At 40.9% G+C, this 20923-nt stretch overlaps 1 protein-coding gene across 7 annotated transcripts in view; it reads right to left on the reverse strand.

The window, feature by feature from the left end:
- The window catches only part of LOC141764674 (G-protein coupled receptor 83-like), a 76808-nt gene that overhangs the window by 14688 nt on the left and 41197 nt on the right, over positions 1-20923 (reverse strand). For 3 of the 7 annotated variants that reach the window (XM_074630047.1, XM_074630049.1, XM_074630048.1), the window contains 2 exons: positions 3759-4155; positions 448-573 (listed from right to left, as the gene is read on the reverse strand). In XM_074630047.1, the coding sequence (XP_074486148.1) occupies positions 448-573; positions 3759-4004 (372 nt within the window). In that variant the 5' untranslated portion in view covers positions 4005-4155. Of the gene's footprint in view, positions 1-447; positions 574-3758; positions 4156-19633; positions 19695-19801; positions 20666-20923 lie in introns of those variants that run through there. The other 4 variants (XR_012593298.1, XR_012593295.1, XR_012593296.1 and 1 more) reach the window with 2 other exon arrangements.

Below are 20923 nucleotides of genomic sequence, written 5' to 3' on the forward strand. Positions count from 1 at the left end.
CGTATCCGGAATATTTTGGCTTCACTTTTGTACAGTGGGAGGAAGTAGAGACGTGTCATCCATCAATATATACAGTCTTATATATACTGTATACATCTATTGGTAGAACGGCTGCTAACAACTCACAGAGATCTGAAACATGGGCCTCAAATAGATGGTGTTTTTTTGTGAGGAGAAGGAGTACATTTTACTTAAGCTCAGTATTTGTTCTTAGTGACTTTCCAAACTTTATACAATGGTACTTTATGGCAGGGGAAAAATCCCATCTTATCAAGGCTTACTGTTTCATTACCAGAATATTGGGAGCACCTTGCAGCTAAAACATTCACCTTCATGGCATAACTTCTCATTATAGTGCTCTGTACGTCACACAGTAAATGGTATCAAGCTGTGATGCTTTCCAAGGACAGAAGAGCACCACTGCTTCATCTCCTGAAGTAGACAAACCTGCCGACGGTCCAGTGCGATGGCGGTCAGTGTGAGAGTCGAGACGTGCAGGGAGCAGTACTGTACGAAACGACTGATGTGACACATTGCCCTCCCAAACACCCAGGTGCTGTTCACGAACCGGACCTGAGGGAACACACACAAAATAGATCATGTACATCTATCAATTTACCAACCTCATCCATCCATCAAGACATTAACTGATACTGTTAACCTTCTGAGACCCGCATGGACATGTTTTTGTCTTTTGTAAGGGGGGACAGGGGGTGTTTAGGGGAGATAGCAGGTCAAGTGTGTCAAGTTGTTCTAATCATAAATCTATAATAAACACAACTTGATTAATGATTTAATTCAAATAAATTGTGAAAGTGTATAAAGGTTTAGAACATAATGATGGAAGTATATGATGGTCATTCCCATGCTCTATTATGTCTCAAGTTGTTGCAGCAATGTTTGGGTTGATATAATTTGTTATAAAGATTTGGTGCTAAATTTAACCATTTTTTACCATTAGAGAATTGATTAAAATGATCAATAATCACTCCAAAATACCACATTAAAACAGCAAGACCTTGAGGAACACCATAGAAAAAGCCATGCTGTGATTTTGTATCGAAACCTTTTGACATTTGGAGATTTCTGCAAGAATTGCATTTTTCGGCGATTGGATGGCGAGCACTTCTGTTCTAAAAACTGCTCAGAAACCCCCTTATTGTCAAACTACCTAGGAAAGCCATCCATCCTCTGAATGCTCTAGGTCTGTAGTTTGTGGCTGTAAAGTTTCATGAGGCTGTGATTATCCTACAGGTCACCACAGGTCATTTTATACAGGGAGGTCAAGTTTCACTATCAGGATTAACATCATCACACATGAATACAATTGGGCTCATTGGATCCACAAGTCGAAGTCAACGGCAACACTCCGCTTTCCAGTCATACACATTGTGTGCAGAAACCATTTTTAGAATTGGTGAAAGTAACACATTTATACTTAATGCAAAAAACTGCATGCTTTTTTGCCCCAAACTGCATGTGATTATCATAAAGTGGGCATGTCTATAAATGGGAGACTCGTGGGTACCCATAGAACCCATTATCATTCACATATCTTGAGGTCAGAGGTCAAGGGACCCCTTTGAATATGACCATTCCAGTTGGCTCTGAAACTAAGTCTGCTATAGTCTCTGAAAGACAGTAAAGTTGGTTGGGATCGCTCAGTTCTTCTGATGATTGATAGTTTTATGACCACTTAAACCACTTAAATTCTCATGGAGTTGTATGTCTCCAGATTAATATTTAATAGGCAATGGGAATATGATTTCAAAGTTTCTGCCTCAATGTAAATCATAAATCCAGGGAACAGACAGGACCTGGGTGATTCACTTGTCTCTGTCACTCCCTAAACACACACACACACACACACACACACACACACACTTGGTGCCTTAATACTACACTGTACTTGATGAACCCTTTCAGCAGTGCAGATATGGCTCCAGTAGTGGAAAGTAACTACTAACTTCTACTACAACAACTACTACTTAAGTACAATTTTGAGGTACTTGTACTTTTCTTGAGTATTTCCATTTTATGCTACTTTATACTACTATATATATACCACTACATTGTTTAATCAACTTTACGTAACTACTTACATTGCAAATTCTGATTATTAATACAAAATATAACTCAACTAATGGATTATGCTATATTATTAAAGGTATAATGTAACAGTTGTTGGTTGCTGTCTGTAAACACGCGGCATTCAAAGTTGGCCCCTCCTCCACGACTCATCGAGTGAGGTAAAGAGAGAGAGCAACGATAGTCGCGCAAGCTATAGAGTGAATGATGAGAGGGAGCGGCGTTAGTGAGAACAAAGCAGTGAATCGGAGACCAAAAACGTTATTGCCGAAGCCCTGAAACTTTAGCTTTAACTTTAACTTTATTACACAATTCATACAGTAAAGGCTAGTATTCTACATAAGTATGTCCCAGCCCTACACTGTTAAGAATTTCCCAGTAAAATAACAGTAAAGAACTGGCAGCAGGGTTGCCTTTATGTTACTGTAAAATTAACATTATTATACTGTCGCTGAAATTTACAGCTTTGTACTGTTAATGAAAAATACAGTTTGAACTGGTTGTTTTTTTTATTAATTTCACAATATTTTACAGTTAATTTACTGTTTAAAGATACATTATATAGCTGTTTTTTTCACCTTTCTTTTACATTATCTTACTGATTTGTTTTAATGCACTATTTAGGTTGTATTTTGTACATACATTTTAATGAACATTATTTTTTGCCTAGATGAATAGACTTAGCAGGTTACAGACATAGGAATATTCACACTAAATACAATTAAAGGCACTTGTTAGGGAAAAGGCTATAATAGACTTGTTGACACTTTTCCCAAAATGTCTGTCTATAGCTGGCTACAAGCACAGAATGAAAACCATAACGACATGTGAGTGAAGAACAATAAAGCTAATTCACTGATATTACAATCATGTACAATGTACAAGCCTCACATGTGCAGATCAGGTCCCAGAAGTAAAAAAATACTGCATGAAACTGTTACTGATGATACTTTAGACAGCTGATCAGCAGTAAAGTGCTGTTTTTTAAGAATGCATTATAGTTCAGTTAAAAAACAGCCCTTTGAGCATAATTTAACAGGTTTTCTTTTGTATTAAAGGTCCCATATTATGCTAATTTGCAGGTTAATACTTGTATTGTGTGTTTCTACTAGGACATGTTTACTTGCTGTAATGGTAAAAAAAACTTTATTTTCCTCGTACTGTCAGCCTGAATATGCCTGTATTTACCCTCTGTCTGAAACGCTCCGTTTTAGCGCATTTTGACAGAATTGCAACGGAATTGCGTTGGGTCAGTTTGGGTCCATGTGTACTTCCTGTCAGCTGATGACATTCACATCCACTGCAACCAGGAAATAAACTGGGACGCATTTAGAATGTTTACGTTAAAAATTGTGTCAAGGGTTTAAATATTGTAGATTCGTGACATCACGAACGGGCAGAAATCCCAGCTTGTTTCAAATGCAGAATTTCTGAATACGGACTGTGTGTATTTCCCAGTGGATTGAGTGTTTTGATACTTTCACAGTATTTATATAGGACTTAAGCCTGCTTTATAATAATAAAACATGAAAATCTCACTTTTTTATAATATGGGACCTTTAACAGTAAAGCACTGTTTTTAGAAATAACAGATTAATACTGTTGAAATCCTGCTGTAAATTAACAGCAATTGTTTACAGTGTATATTTAAAAGTGAAAGGTGTTCCTACCAGGGTGAAGGGCGTATTGAGGACGGTGATGAAGATATCAGCCACAGCCAGGTTCATGATAAACAAGCTGGTGGCGGACAGGGTGCGCTTGTTTTTCACCACCACATGGCACACCAGCGTGTTGCCGAACAGAGAGATCACAATGATGAGAGAGTAGGCGGCCACCAGCAGCGCCTTCACCCGGCCGTCCTGAGACTCTCCTCCGCGGCGCTTCTTACTGGCCAGAGAGCGCCAGTCCTCCAGCATCCCGTCGTCAAAGTCCAGCAGGAAAAACCCAGAAGTCCGGTTATCCAGCTGACCCGACACGTTGAGGAAATGCTCCGTGTAGGACAATATCTCCTCTCCAAGAAGTGAGGAGTCGTTGAGTCTCTGTCCTGCTGCTGCTGTCAGGACAGGGCTGCACATCCACAACACCACACACAACCAAACCATCATTTTAGCACTTTTTCCTCTCTTATTATTATTATTATTATTAGTAGTAGTAGTATTATTATTAGTAGTATTATTAGTAGTATTAGTAGTATTATTAGGCTATTGGGTTCTAATCTATAAACTGCACACCTGCTGTGTCAGGAGCATAACTGTGGAGAAGCTGAAGTGAAGCATGATCAACAAGTTGTGTGATGCGACTCAGCAGCGACTGCTGTTTATAAAGCTTTCTTAAAGAGAGAGAGATAGAGAGAGAGAGACAGACAGAGAGAGAGAGAGAGAGACAGAGAGACAGAGAGAGAGGGAGAGAAAGAGGAGAGGGAGAGAGAGAGAGAGAGAGAGAGACAGACAGAGAGAGAGAGAGAGAGGAAGAGAGACAGAGAGAGAGAGAGAGAGAGAGACAGACAGAGAGAGAGAGAGAGAGGAAGAGAGACAGAGAGAGAGAGAGAGAGAGAGACAGAGAGAGAGAGACAGACAGAGAGAGAGAGAGAGAGAGGAAGAGAGACAGAGAGAGAGAGAGAGACAGAGAGACAGAGAGAGAGGGAGAGAAAGAGGAGAGGGAGAGAGGGAGAGAGAGAGAGAGAGAGAGAGACAGACAGAGAGAGAGAGAGAGAGGAAGAGAGACAGAGAGAGAGAGAGAGACAGAGAGACAGAGAGAGAGGGAGAGAGGGAGAGAAAGAGGAGAGGGAGAGAGGGAGAGAGAGAGAGAGACAGACAGAGAGAGAGAGAGAGAGACAGAGAGAGAGGGAGAGAAAGAGGAGAGGGAGAGAGGGAGAGAGGGAGAGAGGGAGAGAGAGAGACAGACAGAGAGAGAGAGAGAGAGGAAGAGAGACAGAGAGAGAGAGAGAGACAGAGAGAGAGGGAGAGAAAGAGGAGAGGGAGAGAGGGAGAGAGAGAGAGAGACAGACAGAGAGAGAGAGAGAGAGGAAGAGAGAGAGAGAGAGACAGAGAGACAGAGAGAGGGAGAGAAAGAGGAGAGGGAGAGAGGGAGAGAGAGAGAGAGAGAGACAGACAGAGAGAGAGAGAGAGGAAGAGAGAGAGAGAGAGACAGAGAGACAGAGAGAGGGAGAGAAAGAGGAGAGGGAGAGAGGGAGAGAGAGAGAGAGAGAGACAGACAGAGAGAGAGGGAGAGAAAGAGGAGAGGGAGAGAGGGAGAGAGAGAGAGAGAGAGGAAGAGAGAGACAGAGAGAAAGAGGGAGAGGAAGAGAGAGAGAGAGAGAGAGGCCAATCTTTCTCTTTCCTTTTCAATTGAATGAAATTCATTATTGGCATGAAAGTTCAAGGTACACCTTACCTTAGAAGGCGTTTGCAAAAAATATCCGTCTTTGTGACCCAAAACTCAGTTTGCGTGTAGACAAGAAACCAAAACAAAGAGAAAATACCCGTTTTTAAAAATATCTGTGTACGACAGGGCCTTTGTTTTAAAGGGACTATTTGTAACTTTCAGAAATGCTTGTTAACAGCAACACCTGTTGCCGTGAAATCAACGAAAGTCAGCGTCGGGCTCGCGCTTGCTCGTTCTAAATATACCTGAACGAGCATCGCTCAAAACAGTGAGGCGACACACGTCAGCTAAAACCACACTATCACTCTATATTTCACCTGCTTTGTTATGTTAGCTGACCAGACTAAAGTCTCTCCATGAATCACTGCTGATCCTAGTGTTGGCTTTTCCTGCTTCAGCGCAGGCTGAGGCAGCGGGGCTCTGCAGCGAGTCTTCCTGCTCTCTCCGCCCACAGCCAGAGTGAGCAGGAAGACACCGGCACCCGGTCGGTAACGAGACAACAACGTAACTCGTTGCAGAGCGCCGTCGCTTCACAAGACACGGGAAACCTCTGTTGGTCAGGAGGAGCTGCAGCATTTATTTCTGCCCAAACATCCACTGAACATTCACTAGATATTCTCAGAGCTAAACTAACTCTTCTGCAGTGTGGAGTGAGCGCGTGTTCACGTCTAGAGGTGGAGCGAGCTGAGCGAGAACGCGCGCTCTGTCTGAGTGAAGGCGAGCAGGCAGCGGAGGAGAGACAACGGCTACACGCGAACGTGCATTTGCGAGAGCGCATGTGTCCCGACCCACTACATTTATACGCTTAAAAAGTTACAAACAGTCCCTTTAAGTGGAACACAAATGGCGGTCTGCTGGTTGAAAATCCTGTGTTTGTTATCTCCTGGGAGGAGATAATGAGATCGGTGTGACTGTGTCACTGCATGCGTGAGGGGGGGTGCACCTCTGTGTTTGTCCACGGCTAATCTCACATACAGCTGCACCAAACTGCGTCATATTCTCGGGGCTCATATATGGCTGCATGCTTAAGGATCTCTGGGGGTTGCAGTGACTCACACTTTCTCATAACACCTTATATCACCTTATCAATTTCTAACTTCTCAAATGAATCTTCAGGTTCACAGCTTTCAAATGATAAATACCACTTCTATGTGACATCTACTGTTGACCTGCTATCTCCCTCTAAAGCAGGGGTCTCAAACTCGCGGCCCGCGGGCCAATTGCGGCCCGCAAGACGATATTTTGTGGCCCCCACCTTGATATGAAAGTTTAATGTTAGTGCGGCCCGCAAATTTTTTTTTTTTTTATAAAGTTTTTTTTGGGGGCATTTTTTCATTTTTATTGACAGGACAGTGGATAGAGTCTTGGAAAGGGGGGAGAGAGAGAGTGGATGCGGAAAGGGCCACAGGCCGGATTCGAACCCGGGCCGCCGCGGTCAGGACCAAGTCTTGTTACATGGGCGCCCGCTCTACCAACTGAGCTAACCAGGCGCCCTCGGCCCGCGAGTTTTATGTGAATGGCAGTTTGCCGTTGAAGGTCCCTTTGTTGCGCGAGCCCGAGCTGAACGAACCTACCAATCACAGCGGGGTATATGGCTCCCGGGGGCGGGCAATCGGCCGGGCTTGATGCAAGCAGAGAAACATTTCACAACAACTGTGGCGGCGCCCGTGTAACATCGCATAAGCTTGATTAAAGCTTGATTTATACTTCTGCGTTGAATCGACGCCGTAGCCTGACGTGCACCTCTCCAGAAATGTAACTACACGTCGCGGCGACGCAGACCGCAACAGCTGTGATTGGTCCAGTCTCTCAGCGATGCTGAGCGGCCAGGACCAAGTTCTACTTCTCTCTGCCTCCATCTTTTCAATGTTTGTTCACACAAATCCACTCAGATATATTTTCTCTTTTCGGCGTTGCAGTAATGTCAGTAAAAGTTCTGTGGTTCAACAGTTATTAGCTCCAACTCCACTCAGTTTCTGTTTGTAGTACAAGAAGAAGAAGGAAACTCATAGAGACGCCGCCGCCAACTAGCGGTTTGGTGGTGTAATTGCAGAGCAACACAAACACAGCAGGCACAACTTTATTGCGGAGTGACACCAAGTGGAATGAATATATATCATGTCTTTTTCAAAGCCTGCAGTGAAGAGAAAGGTTGGTGACGAGCACAGACAATTTCAGGAAAAGTGGGAGACGCAATAGAGGCCATGTTCAGAAGAACCGTTCATGTTCTTCAATGTTCCATTAATGTTCAGGACAGTTCATGTTCAGAAGAACCCATTCAAGTTAAAGAACTGTTAATAATGACGTTTGAGAAGATTGTTTTTTTTTTTAACAAAGCTTTTTTTGTGGAATACCTGATGCGGCCCAGCCTCACCCAGACTCTGCCTCCAGCGGCCCCCAGGTAAATTGAGTTTGAGACCACTGCTCTAAAGAGTCCCTGTCCCCCCTAAAAAAGACAGAAACGTGTCTACGTGGGTCTCAGAGGGTTAATTATTAGGCCTTTTATTATTATTTTCTGAAATCATTTTTAGATTTTGTAAACTTGTCTGTTAGAGACAAGGGACAAACAGTTACAGGTTTAAATGGCTTTAGTTAGACAGGTTTAAAATCCAGTTTTCTCTATAAAGTCATGATGTTACACACTCCGGTACAGGAGGTGGCGGCATGCACCTTTAACATTGATAGTCCGCCAGTAAAACCACAGGAGAAGAAGAAGTGGGTAGTGAATTTCACGATGACGCTTTGCAGATTAAAAACAAGCCCTTAAGGCAGCTCAACTGTTTATGCATGCCATGATATTTTTACACTTGTCTTATTGTGTTACTGTATAGAGCCAGGCTTCACGTCAACTGTCAGACCTGTTGCATTTCTATATAAACAAACACTGAAAATAATGGATCAAAAACCAATGAAATGGCACCACTGTATAATTCTGAAAAAGTATAAGCTGCTCAGTTTTGATCAAAACTGTGATCACAGATTACTGATCGGGAACATACATATGTAAATTGATTGTAATGTACGATGTTGTATGATGTGATTTTATGTATGATGTTGCATTATGTATTTATGTATTCTAACCAGGGACACGGTCTGCAAATTAGCTACGGCTAGAAGTCCTATATACGTTGCATCGGTTATACTTTAATTAAGTGTAACAATGCCTTCATGTATTGTCCCTGGCAAATAAATTAATAAATAATTAAATAAGTTGAAACGTTAGCGAATAAATTGCTGAATGTTCTGACAGAAAACATTGGGTCAAATTGGTCGTTATTACCATAGATATAGGTTATAAAGGGAGAACATTAAATGAGAAAAAAATTATCTACAGGAGAATAAATATCTGAAAGCAATACAGAATGACTGAAAGCCTTAGGCTACTGCATTATATTCCATTATATTTTGAATTGTCATCTGGCGCTTGAATTTTGTGTTTTCCTTTACATAAATAAAGACATTTCCACCATAACTGGGTGCAGAAAAGGCAGAAATCGATGCATAAAAATTCACTAGAATGAAGGAAATTAAGTGTTTGATGCTCAAAATTTCCTGGGAGAGAACTCGGAGCCCCCCTAAAGGTCTGCCTCTGTTGGGCATCAACCTCACGTTTACACATGCATTGTTGAAAAACTAGACTTGAAGAGAAAATCTGCTTAGATTACAATGACAGCGTATCTGTTGTGTGAGACGTGCGAGTGAAAAACACATCTGATTCATTTGCGGTCTAAATGGGGGTTAGACAACTGTGGTTTGCAATCATAAAATCACACATTACAGCAGTAGTCATTGCAGACACACCTGGTGGAGGTCTGCACTGAGTGCACATTACTAGAATAATGGTTTTGTTTATTGTGGATATAAAATACCTAGATAGAAAGTTAACCAGGCAAAGTGGACAACGGGAGCCGCAGGGGGCCTTTAAGGCTCTGGATTCACCATGTAGCAGTCACGCCGAATTCACACAGAGCAGAAGCGAAGTGCGGCCTGCAGTGAGCTGCCCTGCAAGGTCTATGAAAAGCTGCAGCAGTCACTCCCGAGCTCAGCAAGCTGCAGCCGTCTGATACTGCGGCGGCCAAACGAAACGTTGGGTAAAGTTTAACTTTTAAAGTTTAACTCAGCTGATCAGTAAACAGATCCTGTGACATGTTGACCTATGTTACAACAAATTTCTTCCCACCTGAAACACATGAACACGCCTCCCGGCCGTGGAAATATGTAATTATTGCGGTGAGCCGCAGCTGCCTGGAGTGAATTTGGCATAAGTTTGTAGTAATTTGATTAATTGCAGATTTGTTTGGCTATCCTGTATGCACCGCTAAGGCGCAATATAAACTTAAAAGACTACTCCAGCAATTTAGCGTGCTTTGTTATAACACTGTCAGACTCACGATGGACAGTTTAAGAAAAAGGATATAATTTTCTGCAGCAGAACCACAGGTATCATCTTTTATATCCCAGACATTTGTCTTCCTTGTCAAAACCTTACCAACAATGGAACCCGACTGCCAACTCTTAGGTCAAGCCCCCAGAAAGAGCGCCGGGCATTGAAGCAAATTTTCATAGTGGCCAAACGGCGGTACTACAACTTCCGTGTCCGTCATGTGATGCAATTAGGCCCAAAAATACTTTTTCCCATAGACTGACATTGGGAAAGAGACGTCTGTAACTCAAATTTCTTTTGAGGTAAATCAACTCTCCAGTACTAACACTTATTGAAATTATTAGGTCCTAAAAGTTGTAAAATGCACTAATACTGTAGGTGAATCCAGAGTTATTTTCCTTCCTTCGTTGATGTGAATGAGACCCAAACTTAGGCTGGAGCGAGGGCTGGGACGTGGAATTAAAGGAAACGCTACTGCGCCTGCTCTATGGGTCCAATGGATGCGGAAGATCGCTGGATGATCTGAGTATTTTATCTTTCGGCAGTCTAGCCATTTTGGCTTCACGCGCCACTTAGTAACTCTCATAGGAATGAACGGGAGCCCGCCTCCAACGCTGTATCCAGTTCTGTTTATACATCTATGTGTTAGGTCACAGATTCGGGTGTGTTATGCTAGTAACAGCTAACGTAGCCTCGGCTCGAGCTGTCAGCCTGCAGCAGAGATGAGGAGCAGCCTACAGAGGTCTTTATTATAAAATTATACACACCTTCTACATTTCATCAATGTGCTGGATGTTTGTCTAAATTGAGCTCATTCCACTGTTATTACCCAAGAACATATCACTGTGATTATCACTGTGGTAATTATATTGTTTGAATTGGATCAGGACAGTTTTTCTTTGTGTTGAACAGCACAGGGACACAATGCTAATCCTATCCTGGGCACAGTAGTGCAGTACCTGTTCTTCCTCTCTCATCTTCATCACCTTCTCTCTTTCTTCGTCTCTCAGTCTCCTCATCTTGTCCCGTATCTCTTCTCTTCCCAATGCTGAACTTTGATTGAGTTTTTTAATTTTCGAATTTTTGTCTGTCTCAGTGAAGAAAGTAAACACAGGTTTAGTTGAGATTAATATGTAAATATTACCGGCCTCCTCCAGGATAATCTTAGAATGAAAATAAAAATGTATAGGGGTATCGCAAACTGAACTGAAAGAAAGGCATTTCAACTTTTGTTAAAAGTTTATCAGTCTACCATTGGCTGGATGGAATTGTTTTAATGCACTGTATTTAATTGAGGAGGAGAGCTGCTGTGCTTCCCTGTGTGTGTAACAAGTCGAGTGTAGTGAACCCTCCTATGTAGACACATCTATCTGAATAATGTGCCCTTTAAATAGCAGGAAAATACTGCGCCAGACTTTAGACCAGGTTTTTGTTGGTCAGTGGCGCAATCGCTTTCTGCTGCCTCAAACCACACCTCATTCCAACGAGCCCATGGGCACACAGATGGGCACACAGATGGGCAAAAGTACATTTGCTACATACACAATGTGGGCGCTGGGCGTGAAAATGACAACTGCGACGGTCTGAAACGAGCAATGACAGTTGCGCTGCGTTGTGCGCCAGGTGTAAGATAGAACCCATGATGTATGACACACTAAATCTTTTTCTGGCATACTAAATAGTATGGTAATATGGGTATTGGAATGTACAAGATGTTATCCACACCATCAATCACCATTAAAAGCTCAGGTTTTTAACACTTTTAACACTCAATAACTAAACTAACTAAAAATCAGCACATGTATTAAAAACAAATTGTTGCCGTGCAGTACAACTCATTGATTTCCACGTTCATTAGTGAAAGAAGAGATGGAGGCTATGTGAAGAGATAAATATGAACTTTAATGCATTCAAACTTACAGCCCCTTGCAGCCTGTGGTTCTGCTCCCGTGAGTAGAAAATTAAAACCAGACAGACTGTTACGTCTGTCTTGAGCTCTGCTCATACTGTTACTTTATTTGAGTGTTAACTTTGTCTACTGGTAATCTGGGGGTTAAAGAGGAACTGTAATCAAAATTTCATCAACATGTGAAGAATGTTAATAGTGAAAAAAAGGGCTCCTGAACTCCACTTTTTCAGTACAAATATCTTTGATTACTTGGCTGCCTGCTACTTGTACAATTTTCCCACCAAAATTTGTGCGTATATGCAGGTTTATTAAACACGGGAAAACACGCTCAAAATAGACGATAGACTCCATTGCCAGAAGATGAGTATGCCTTCTGGGTTTCTTTCTCTGGTGTGTCACGTTCTACGTCACAAACCCACCAGAAAACAGTTAGTAAACAATGAAAATGTTGCGGTGGTTACTTTTTAATGTCTGTGGATGTCCATTCAGTCTCTCTTCAAACTCTCATACCAGAGTTGGTGATTGTTGGGACAATGGAAAGACTATCAAAGACGGTTTTGATGAGTTTTATTTTGTTTCTGTGTGGTAAAATTACTGTTTCTGTCAATGGAGTCTGGTAGCTTTGAGGAGCGCATAGAGCGGCTGTTACTTTTCACATCCAAATCTGTGAATTAAGGGTTTGTTTCGATCAAACCAGAGTTGATGATTGTTGGAAAAGTGGAAAGACGGTTTTGATGAGTTTTATTTTGTCTTACATGTGTGTTTCGATGATCAGCGAGGTAAAATTACTGTTGTCTGACTGGAGTCTAGTGGCTTTGAGGAGCATATATGAATTGTATGTTATGTACGTTAATAAATTACAGTACTGTTCATTTTATTTATTATATATTCACTTCAACGCTTGTCCACCTGGCTGGCATGTTTCCATCACTGCCGGTCAGAGCTGGAGCTGATAAATACCCGTCATTACTGCAGAGTCATTTGTCCTGGTAATGAATGAAGATTGTAACCTTTACCACTAATGACAAAAGTCAGATGTTTGTGGGTGTTAGTGTGGGAAATTGCTGTGCTGTAACTAGATATGCAAATAGATTTTGCTCTGAACATGATGTGGAGAATAAAATGTATTATCACTGATGATCATTTCTTACCACCATCTGAATCACAACCTTAAACCATGACAAGTAATAATTTGTGTGAAAAATTCATACAAAAGCAATGAATATATAATAGTGTGTGATCCATTCACAGACATATCCGTTATTTTAATCCATGCTTAAGAGATGAATAATGATAAAAGGATGCGTGGAAAGTGTGAGGACATGGGGGCAATTGTTCACTAATCCTATAAATGATTCAGCATTTTTTACATTTATGCAACACCAGATCTGTAGTAATTTACATGTACACATGTATGCATATTTACATGTCCATGTGTACTCCCAAAATACAGCAATGAGGGAGAAGTTCAGATGAGCAGATGACGGCTGGACTACACCTGGTTGAAAAGTTCTTTTCATGTGTGTGTCCATGAAAATGGGATCAGATACATACTGGTTAGGCCTGCTCGGGCATGCTTCAAGCTCATGGTGTGAGGGGTACCGAGGGAAATTGGAGCCGTAGATAAGGCAACGCTCCAACTTTATAAAAAATCCACAAAATCCTTCTGCTCATACTCACACCTCGCTTGCGCTCCACTCCACTCACATGCTCTGACACATTTTTTTCTATATCTAGGCACAAAAAAGGTCGATTGCAGGTGTATGGAATGGAAAGGTTTCGATACTACTCGGTACTGGGTTACTTCGGTCAATACCTTAAAGGTATCGAGTACTGACACCCAGTCCTAGGTGTCATAGTGTCTAACAACATCGTTATATCATACTTTAATGATGGGTTTTTGCTCTGACATCCTTCGAGCGGGGGAAACGATAAGACACTGCCTTAACAGGGGTCAGCAGTGTCATTACAGCTGCACCTAGCAGTGAAGGCACCGTGTCTAACTCATTGCAACACTGTGCTTACTTTATTATAACGCTCCTATCCAACAGAGACAGGAGATGTGAGCTCAGGCAGTGACTAATTTGTTATGTTTTTTCTGGCTGGAGATGCGCGTCAATTAAATGCATTTTAGGAATTCGAGTTGTCCCTCTTTTCTCTGCCCGCTTTCAAAAAAGCTTTTGTACAGTCTTCAAAAGGTCTCATTCGTTTTTCTCACTGCGTTTTATGGTGCGTTGCTGTTGAATCTAATCAGGTTCAAGGGTGTTCTGCAGCTGAACAACAACTACAGGGACAAGTAATGTATCTAAATGGTTATAGTGAATGCTGCTAATAGAAACAGGATGGCTTTTAATGGTAGATGATTGTAGGACTTTTGCATCTTATATAGCATGATTTGGATTACATATGGTTTATTCATTAATTTGACACCTTAGACTATGGTCTTAAAAATGATAAAACATGCTGTTCAATAGGTAGAAAACCAATCACAGTTTTTGTAGTCTTGCAGTCATTGTAGTCTTGCATGTGTGTAAGTACTGACACAGCACTGAGTGCACCTGTTGCTAATGTCGAATAATGCTGTATAGTTAGAGCCTGAGCCTGTTTTGCTTTTCTTTTTCTGTTTTTGTTGTTGTTGTTGTTGTGAAGGGTTTAAAGATAACTTCAGTATCTTTCAACCTGGACCCTAGTGTCACATCTTTTTGTGTCCAAGTGTCTAATGGGGACAACATTTTATAAAATTGGTCCAGTATTGAGGGAGAACGCTGCAGACGGACGCTGCTAAATGGGATACAGTCAGGGCCGTCGAGTCCGTATTGGCGAAATAGGCAATTCCCTAGGGTGGCACTTTAGCAAGGGCGGCGACATGTGGGCTAACTATTCATCATGAGCAAAATAACAATAATAATATGATAATAAAAAGTTACCAATAGCAGTAACTGCAGTCAGACAGCACAGAGCAGAACGCTGCCTGTCAGACTGGGCCAATCTCATACTCCCCTCTTATTTGGGTCGATCCTCTTTTTTGTTGAAATCTGATTGGCTCAGTCATTTACATCGTGAATGTGACGAACTGTGACTAGTGTTCAAGCTCATATAGGCTTGCCTGGCCGGTCTTGTTTTGATTCAGTGCAGTGGTGACGGCCTTATACAAACTGAGGATGTGTCATCCACTATGAAGTGCCTTGAAGGTCTTCAGCATCATCAGATTCTTTTCATACCACAAAAACTCTACGCCGTAATTGTTTTTCGGCTAGAGCAGCAGAGGTGTAAGCGCCGGGTTGGCTGCAATGTAATCATATTGGGCAATTGCATACCGTCAATTTGACATGCTTGTTTTTGCCACCGACAGGCTCAGGTTGTTAAAATAAGTGTCTGACAAATTTATGAAAGGATCCTACAGAGAAATTAAACCTTTTTTTACCTTTCGCTTTCTGCTTGTTATTGTGTTATGTGACTTGTCATTGGAAGACAACAGTGGATAACGCAACAGTCCCGTCCTGAACAGGCTGTGTGAAAGGGGCTTTAGACACAAAAACATGGGAAAATAGGGTCCAGGTTGAAAAATACTGATGTTACCCTTCAGGCAGGTGGAAATAAATGCTTATTACTAAGCTGCTGATGTTTTATATCTTGCAGTGGAATGCAAGGTGTTTGCATTCCAAGGTGTGTTTAATGGAAGTTAAAAGGTTTGTTGTGGATGTATTCAGAGATAAACCAGTGGTATTGTGTGTTCAGGAAACCATAACTTTGTGGTTCCAGGGTATCAAAGTATTAGACAGGATCGAAATAAGAAAGCAGGAGGAGACTGTAAAACATTTGTAAGATCCGATTTGTAGTACCAGAGAGTGAAAAGTGGTATGGGGAACGCACAAATGGAAGAAAATTGCTAATTTCTACAATCCCTGTTTGCAAATTAGCATCAGGATTTGGATGTTATGGAACAAATAGGGTCACCAGTCATTTAGGCAAGTGACTCTAATGCTCACAACCAGTAGAATAAAAGATGTTAATGGTAACACAGTGGAGGACTTCATGGATAGATATCGGTTAGGTTGTGTGAAAGATGGCAGACCAACTAGTTTGGAAATTTCGCCATTATTTTGTATGTAAAGCAGAAAGTGCATCACAGTACAGTGCAATAAGTTATGCCTTTCCAGCTGTAAAAATGCTGTCATCATCCAAGAACTCGAATCATTTGGCACATTAGTGTTTCCTGATTTAACTATGAGCAGCAGCAGCAGCAGTACCCATATAAATTAAATCAAAGCTACAGTACATGCAAATTTCCCAGTTTTTCCTGTATTATGTTTGCCATACCAGAAATTGTAAGCGGTTCGCTCATTCCCTACGAAGATGTCTTTTCATGCTCGGATGCCTCCCTGAAAAGGACATTGTGCAAACCATCCTGCTTTGCAATAACCGTGATGATGTTCCCATTTTCTGCTTTACAAACCAAATAATGGTTAAATTTCCACCCAGTGAAAGCATTTTTTTCCACTAACATTAGAAGCCATTGTGTGAGACTCGTGTGGTGAAGTGTTGTAATGTGCATGGCAGTATATCGTTCTTTATTCTAAAATTGTAATCCTGCTTATAATACCCATTTTTACTAAATGTCTCCGTAATCTGATTACGTCTTTTTTTGTCTGTAACTGTAACAGAATACAATCACCTTTGTTTGTATCTTAATTTCGTAATACCGTTTCATGAGTTCTGTTACCCCGAGCCAAGGAGGGAACAATAAATGAATGGAATAACAGCTTATGTGCAAAAGCCTTCAGCAATGCATATGAATGCACCCCTATAGAGGAAGATAAGTGCACCGTGGTGGAATAAATCATGTCATGTGATAAAGCAGATCCGTGCCAACAGAGCACTGAGAAAGTGGCCAACAGAGAGCAAAGCATAGATTACAATGTCTGAGAGCTGAGAAAGAAGAGTGCTATAGAAAATACTGAGAAGGACTAGGCATGGAAATACCTGGTGGAGAAATATGGGCAGCAGTTCACAGCATTTTAGGAGTTTTAAGGAAAATGCCAGCATTAGAGGATGATGGGGTGTTTTCCACAAGTGATTTGGAGAAAGCAAAACTGTGTGAAAATAAATTTAAGTCTGTTCAAAGCAGCATAAACATTGGTGAGGAAGGTATAAGGAAAAGGAATGAAACACTAAGGCAGCATGTGTCTAAACTTTAGGTAAATAAAGATAACACTGATGCTGTTAAAGCTGCAGTGGGTAGAAATGGAGCAAATATGATTAAAAAAAAGTTGATTTTCTAAAACGTTCACTATATCCTGACAGTAGTGCATGAGACAGGTAATCTGAAAAAAATCATGTGTCTCTGTGTCCTCCGGTGCTACTAATGGCATCTACAAGATTTCACAGACCGGAGGAAAACAACCAATCAGAGACGAGCTGGAGTTCTTTCCTTTGACTGACTTAAAGACAGCCATGATAAATAAATAATAATACATCAGATGTATCTAGCACTTTTAAAAGTTCTCAAAGACGCTTTACTGTAGAAGAAGATAAAGAACAAAAACAAGAAGTAATCTCTGTAATACAGACAGAAAAAAGGATAAGAATAAAATGAAAGAAAGGATAAGAATAAAATTGGGGAAGCTGGGGAAGTAAAGTCTGAAAAGGTGGGTTTTGAAGGCCACAATGTGGGGGCATATCTGATGTGGTTTGATGAGTCCCACAGAGAGGGGGCGATGATTGATAATGCCCTGTCGGGTTCGGGGCTTGTTCCTAGAGACTAAATAAAGAGGGAGGAGTGGCGATGTTTCTCGACATTGAGAAGACAATGGACATGTTACGGAAAGAGTGGCTAATTATAGATCTGTATGAAGCAGTAATACCAGGGCGCATGCTTCATTGGATTCAAACTTAAAGAACAGGGTAATACAGGTTAGGGTTCCTCATCCTCATCTGCAACCGCTTATCCCGTTAGGGGTCGCGGGGGGGCTGGAGCCAATCCCAGCCGACATTGGGCGAAGGCAGGGTACACCCTGGACAGGTCGCCAGTCCATCACAGGGCCAGGTTAGGGTTGGGGATGCTTATTCTGATGACGCAGGTATTGACAGTGGAACACCCCAGTGAAGTGTAATCAGCACGATACTATTTAACATTATGATAAATTATATCATTCAAGACCTTGGGGCTGGCTTTGGTCTCTCTCTGTTTGCGATTAGCAATTTGGAAAAGAAGGCAGAAATATTAAAGATACAACTGAGCGAATGCAGGAAGCCCTAAATTATAGAGCGGATTGGGGAGGCAAGCGGAGGTTTAACATTTCAGTAGAAAAAACTAAATGTCATAATGAGAAATCTGAATGTCAGGGCTCCATTATGTACGGTTGACAAGCAATCCAGAGGGGGAGTGAAGTAAAATTGATGTAACATTGATGAAAGACTAACATGGAAAAAGCATATAGATGGTGTGAAAAAATGATAAATGCATGTGTTCCCTCTCAGGGAGTACATCATAACGTGCAGTAAAGCCAGCCGTCACTCGTATCGCCGTGGTCAAATCGGCCGACGCTACAACTGTAGAGCACCCATATACTGACATTTATGTTAAATGCATTCAAACGGCCCCGATGGAGCTGACCATGGATGTATAAAGAGAACAAAGCTGCTAGTGACAGACTCAGAGAAGTTAATGGAAGTTTACACGTGTGACTACGTCTGGTTTTCAAAATAAGGTGGTAACAAAGGTCAAGTCAATTTTATTTGTATAGCCCAAAATCACAAAACACAAAGTTGCCTCAGGAGGCTTTACAATCTGTACAGGATACGACACCCTCTGTCCTTTACAGTGCAACCCTCTCATCAGATAAGGGAACTGTACATACGAAATACATATATAGAAAGAAGATTGATTGGATTGTATTCACCAGAAGTATAAAACATTACATTATACATTTTTAAAAAATACCACTAATTTGTGAGGTAAAGGTCTTTATTCTTTGATTTTTGGGTTGCTGGAAAAAATGAAATAAGTAACGCCTTACAATGACTGATATATTTGACTTCAGGACATCTCTGACTACATAGATGCTGAAAATCAAACCTTTTTACTGTATTAATTTATATATTTTCCAAAGTAAAAGTCCCTAGAAGTGTATGATTCAACTTTTTCCCATGTTCTAGTGTTAAAAAAAGTTAACAAAAATCACAATAAATCGTAATATCAAATCGCAATACTTAAAAATCACAATACATATCGACTTGGTACCCAAGTATCATGAATCGAATCAGGAGTTAGGTGAATATTCCCAGCCCTAATAAGTAAACTCTTAGGGTTAAAAACATGTTAGAATACGTATTGTTACATTTCGAAAAAAATCAAGAGCTGATGGACCAGTCCAGCCATGCATGAAACTCTTTCCCAGGATGCTCCAGGGAGAGAAGCAAAGAAACTTTCAAGCCTCGTGCTACACTATACACTCATGGCTATAATACTCACAGAGACAGGACTATGTGAGTTGGTATGCATGTAGGCACTTTGACCTCCCAAACACAGAGTCAGTGTTTGCTACAGCCTCGGGATATACAGTAAGAACTGGAAAGATGCAACATTCAGAGGTGGAAAGTTTGCTGTACGTGCGAAGGGAGAGGCCCACACACAAATACAATGATGGCTTGGAAGTAATGCAGAAAAGGAAAGAAAGAATTGCAATGTGTCTTAGAGATGTCTCTGTTGTTTAGAAGCAAAATGTAAATATATATAAATCATTAATTCGTTCATTCATTAAAGCTGAAGTAGGCGAGAATGGAGCAAATATGATTAAAAAAAGTTATTTTTATAAAACGGTCGCTATATCGTGACAGTAGTACATGAAACAGGTAACCTGAAAAAAGAGCTCGAGCACCCTCAGCCCCTCTGCACCTGCGTGGTGGAATGGACTGGCAACCGGTCCACTACCAGAAAAGGAGGAAAAAAGCTAATGTTGAAAGATCCAGCGGTTCAAATGAGGATTCTGATAACACTTTCAAAACATTAAAAATCTCAGACAAGGCTTCAAGCAGCAGTTAATTACTGTAGCATTTATAAATAACAGATAACACAATAATGAATGAAAATGAATCATGGAGTTGAACAAAGATGGTAGTCATTTCAATCCAATTAAAATCACAAAGGCAAAGCAAAATACCTGAACAACAGAAGAGTACTAATATTTGCAAAGGATGAAGAACAACAGAGATCGATTTTGAACAAGAAAATGATTAATGGAGAAAAAGACAAGTCACACATTCCAGATGCAGTCGCCAAAATAATGGGTGTAATCTAATATCTGGTGTTCCACTATCGCTATCTATTGAAGACATTGTGTCAGGACTTAGAAAGAAAGCAGTTGAAGCTGCTGAAGCTAAAAGGTTGATCTGTAATAAGGGGAATGAGACAACGGAGAGGTTCTTACTTCATTTTGATAATATCTTACCGAAGAAAGTTTTGCTGGGCATGTTCAATTATTCAGAAGGAGAATATATTCCGCCACCACATAGATGTTTCAAGTGTCACTGTACGGGTCAAGTAATATACAACAGAACAATGGAAAGCAGAGGTGTGCACGGTGGGGAGTGAATCATGCATATTGAAAATGTGCAACAGCTGTGGAGGAGAACATAGTGTCGCTTTGCAAAGATGAGTTGTACAAAAACAAGCAAGAGAAGCACAACGATACAAAACTATGAACCAGGCAAGCTGTATATTAGGATTATTATTAGATTTCTCAGCACGACGTACTTTCAGGATTAAAGTAGGATATTTCTAGTGAGCTTGTAATAGAAAAAGGAAGTGTAATCAGCCCTATCCTTTTCATTATTATGATAAATGATTTTGGGATGCAGAGATATATAAGTGCATCATTATATGCAGATGAAGGGATGAGCTGGAAAAGAGGGAGAAATGATATTCATGTGATGAAATCTTCTTTACAGATTGTTGAAAGTTGGTCATATAACTGGAGTTTCAGGGTCTCAGTTGCTAAATCATGTTATGTATTGTTCACTCGAAAGAAAGCCCCACTTAACACAGACTTATTTCTATACGGAAAACCATTAGAGAGAGTGTCGGAATTAAAAACAATTTTTAAATAATATAATACTCTTTCATTTCAAGTTTCATTCATTCATTCATTAATTTTTTG

The sequence above is a fragment of the Sebastes fasciatus genome, chromosome 3 (genome assembly GCF_043250625.1).
Source record: "Sebastes fasciatus isolate fSebFas1 chromosome 3, fSebFas1.pri, whole genome shotgun sequence".
Lineage (NCBI taxonomy): Eukaryota > Metazoa > Chordata > Actinopteri > Perciformes > Sebastidae > Sebastes > Sebastes fasciatus.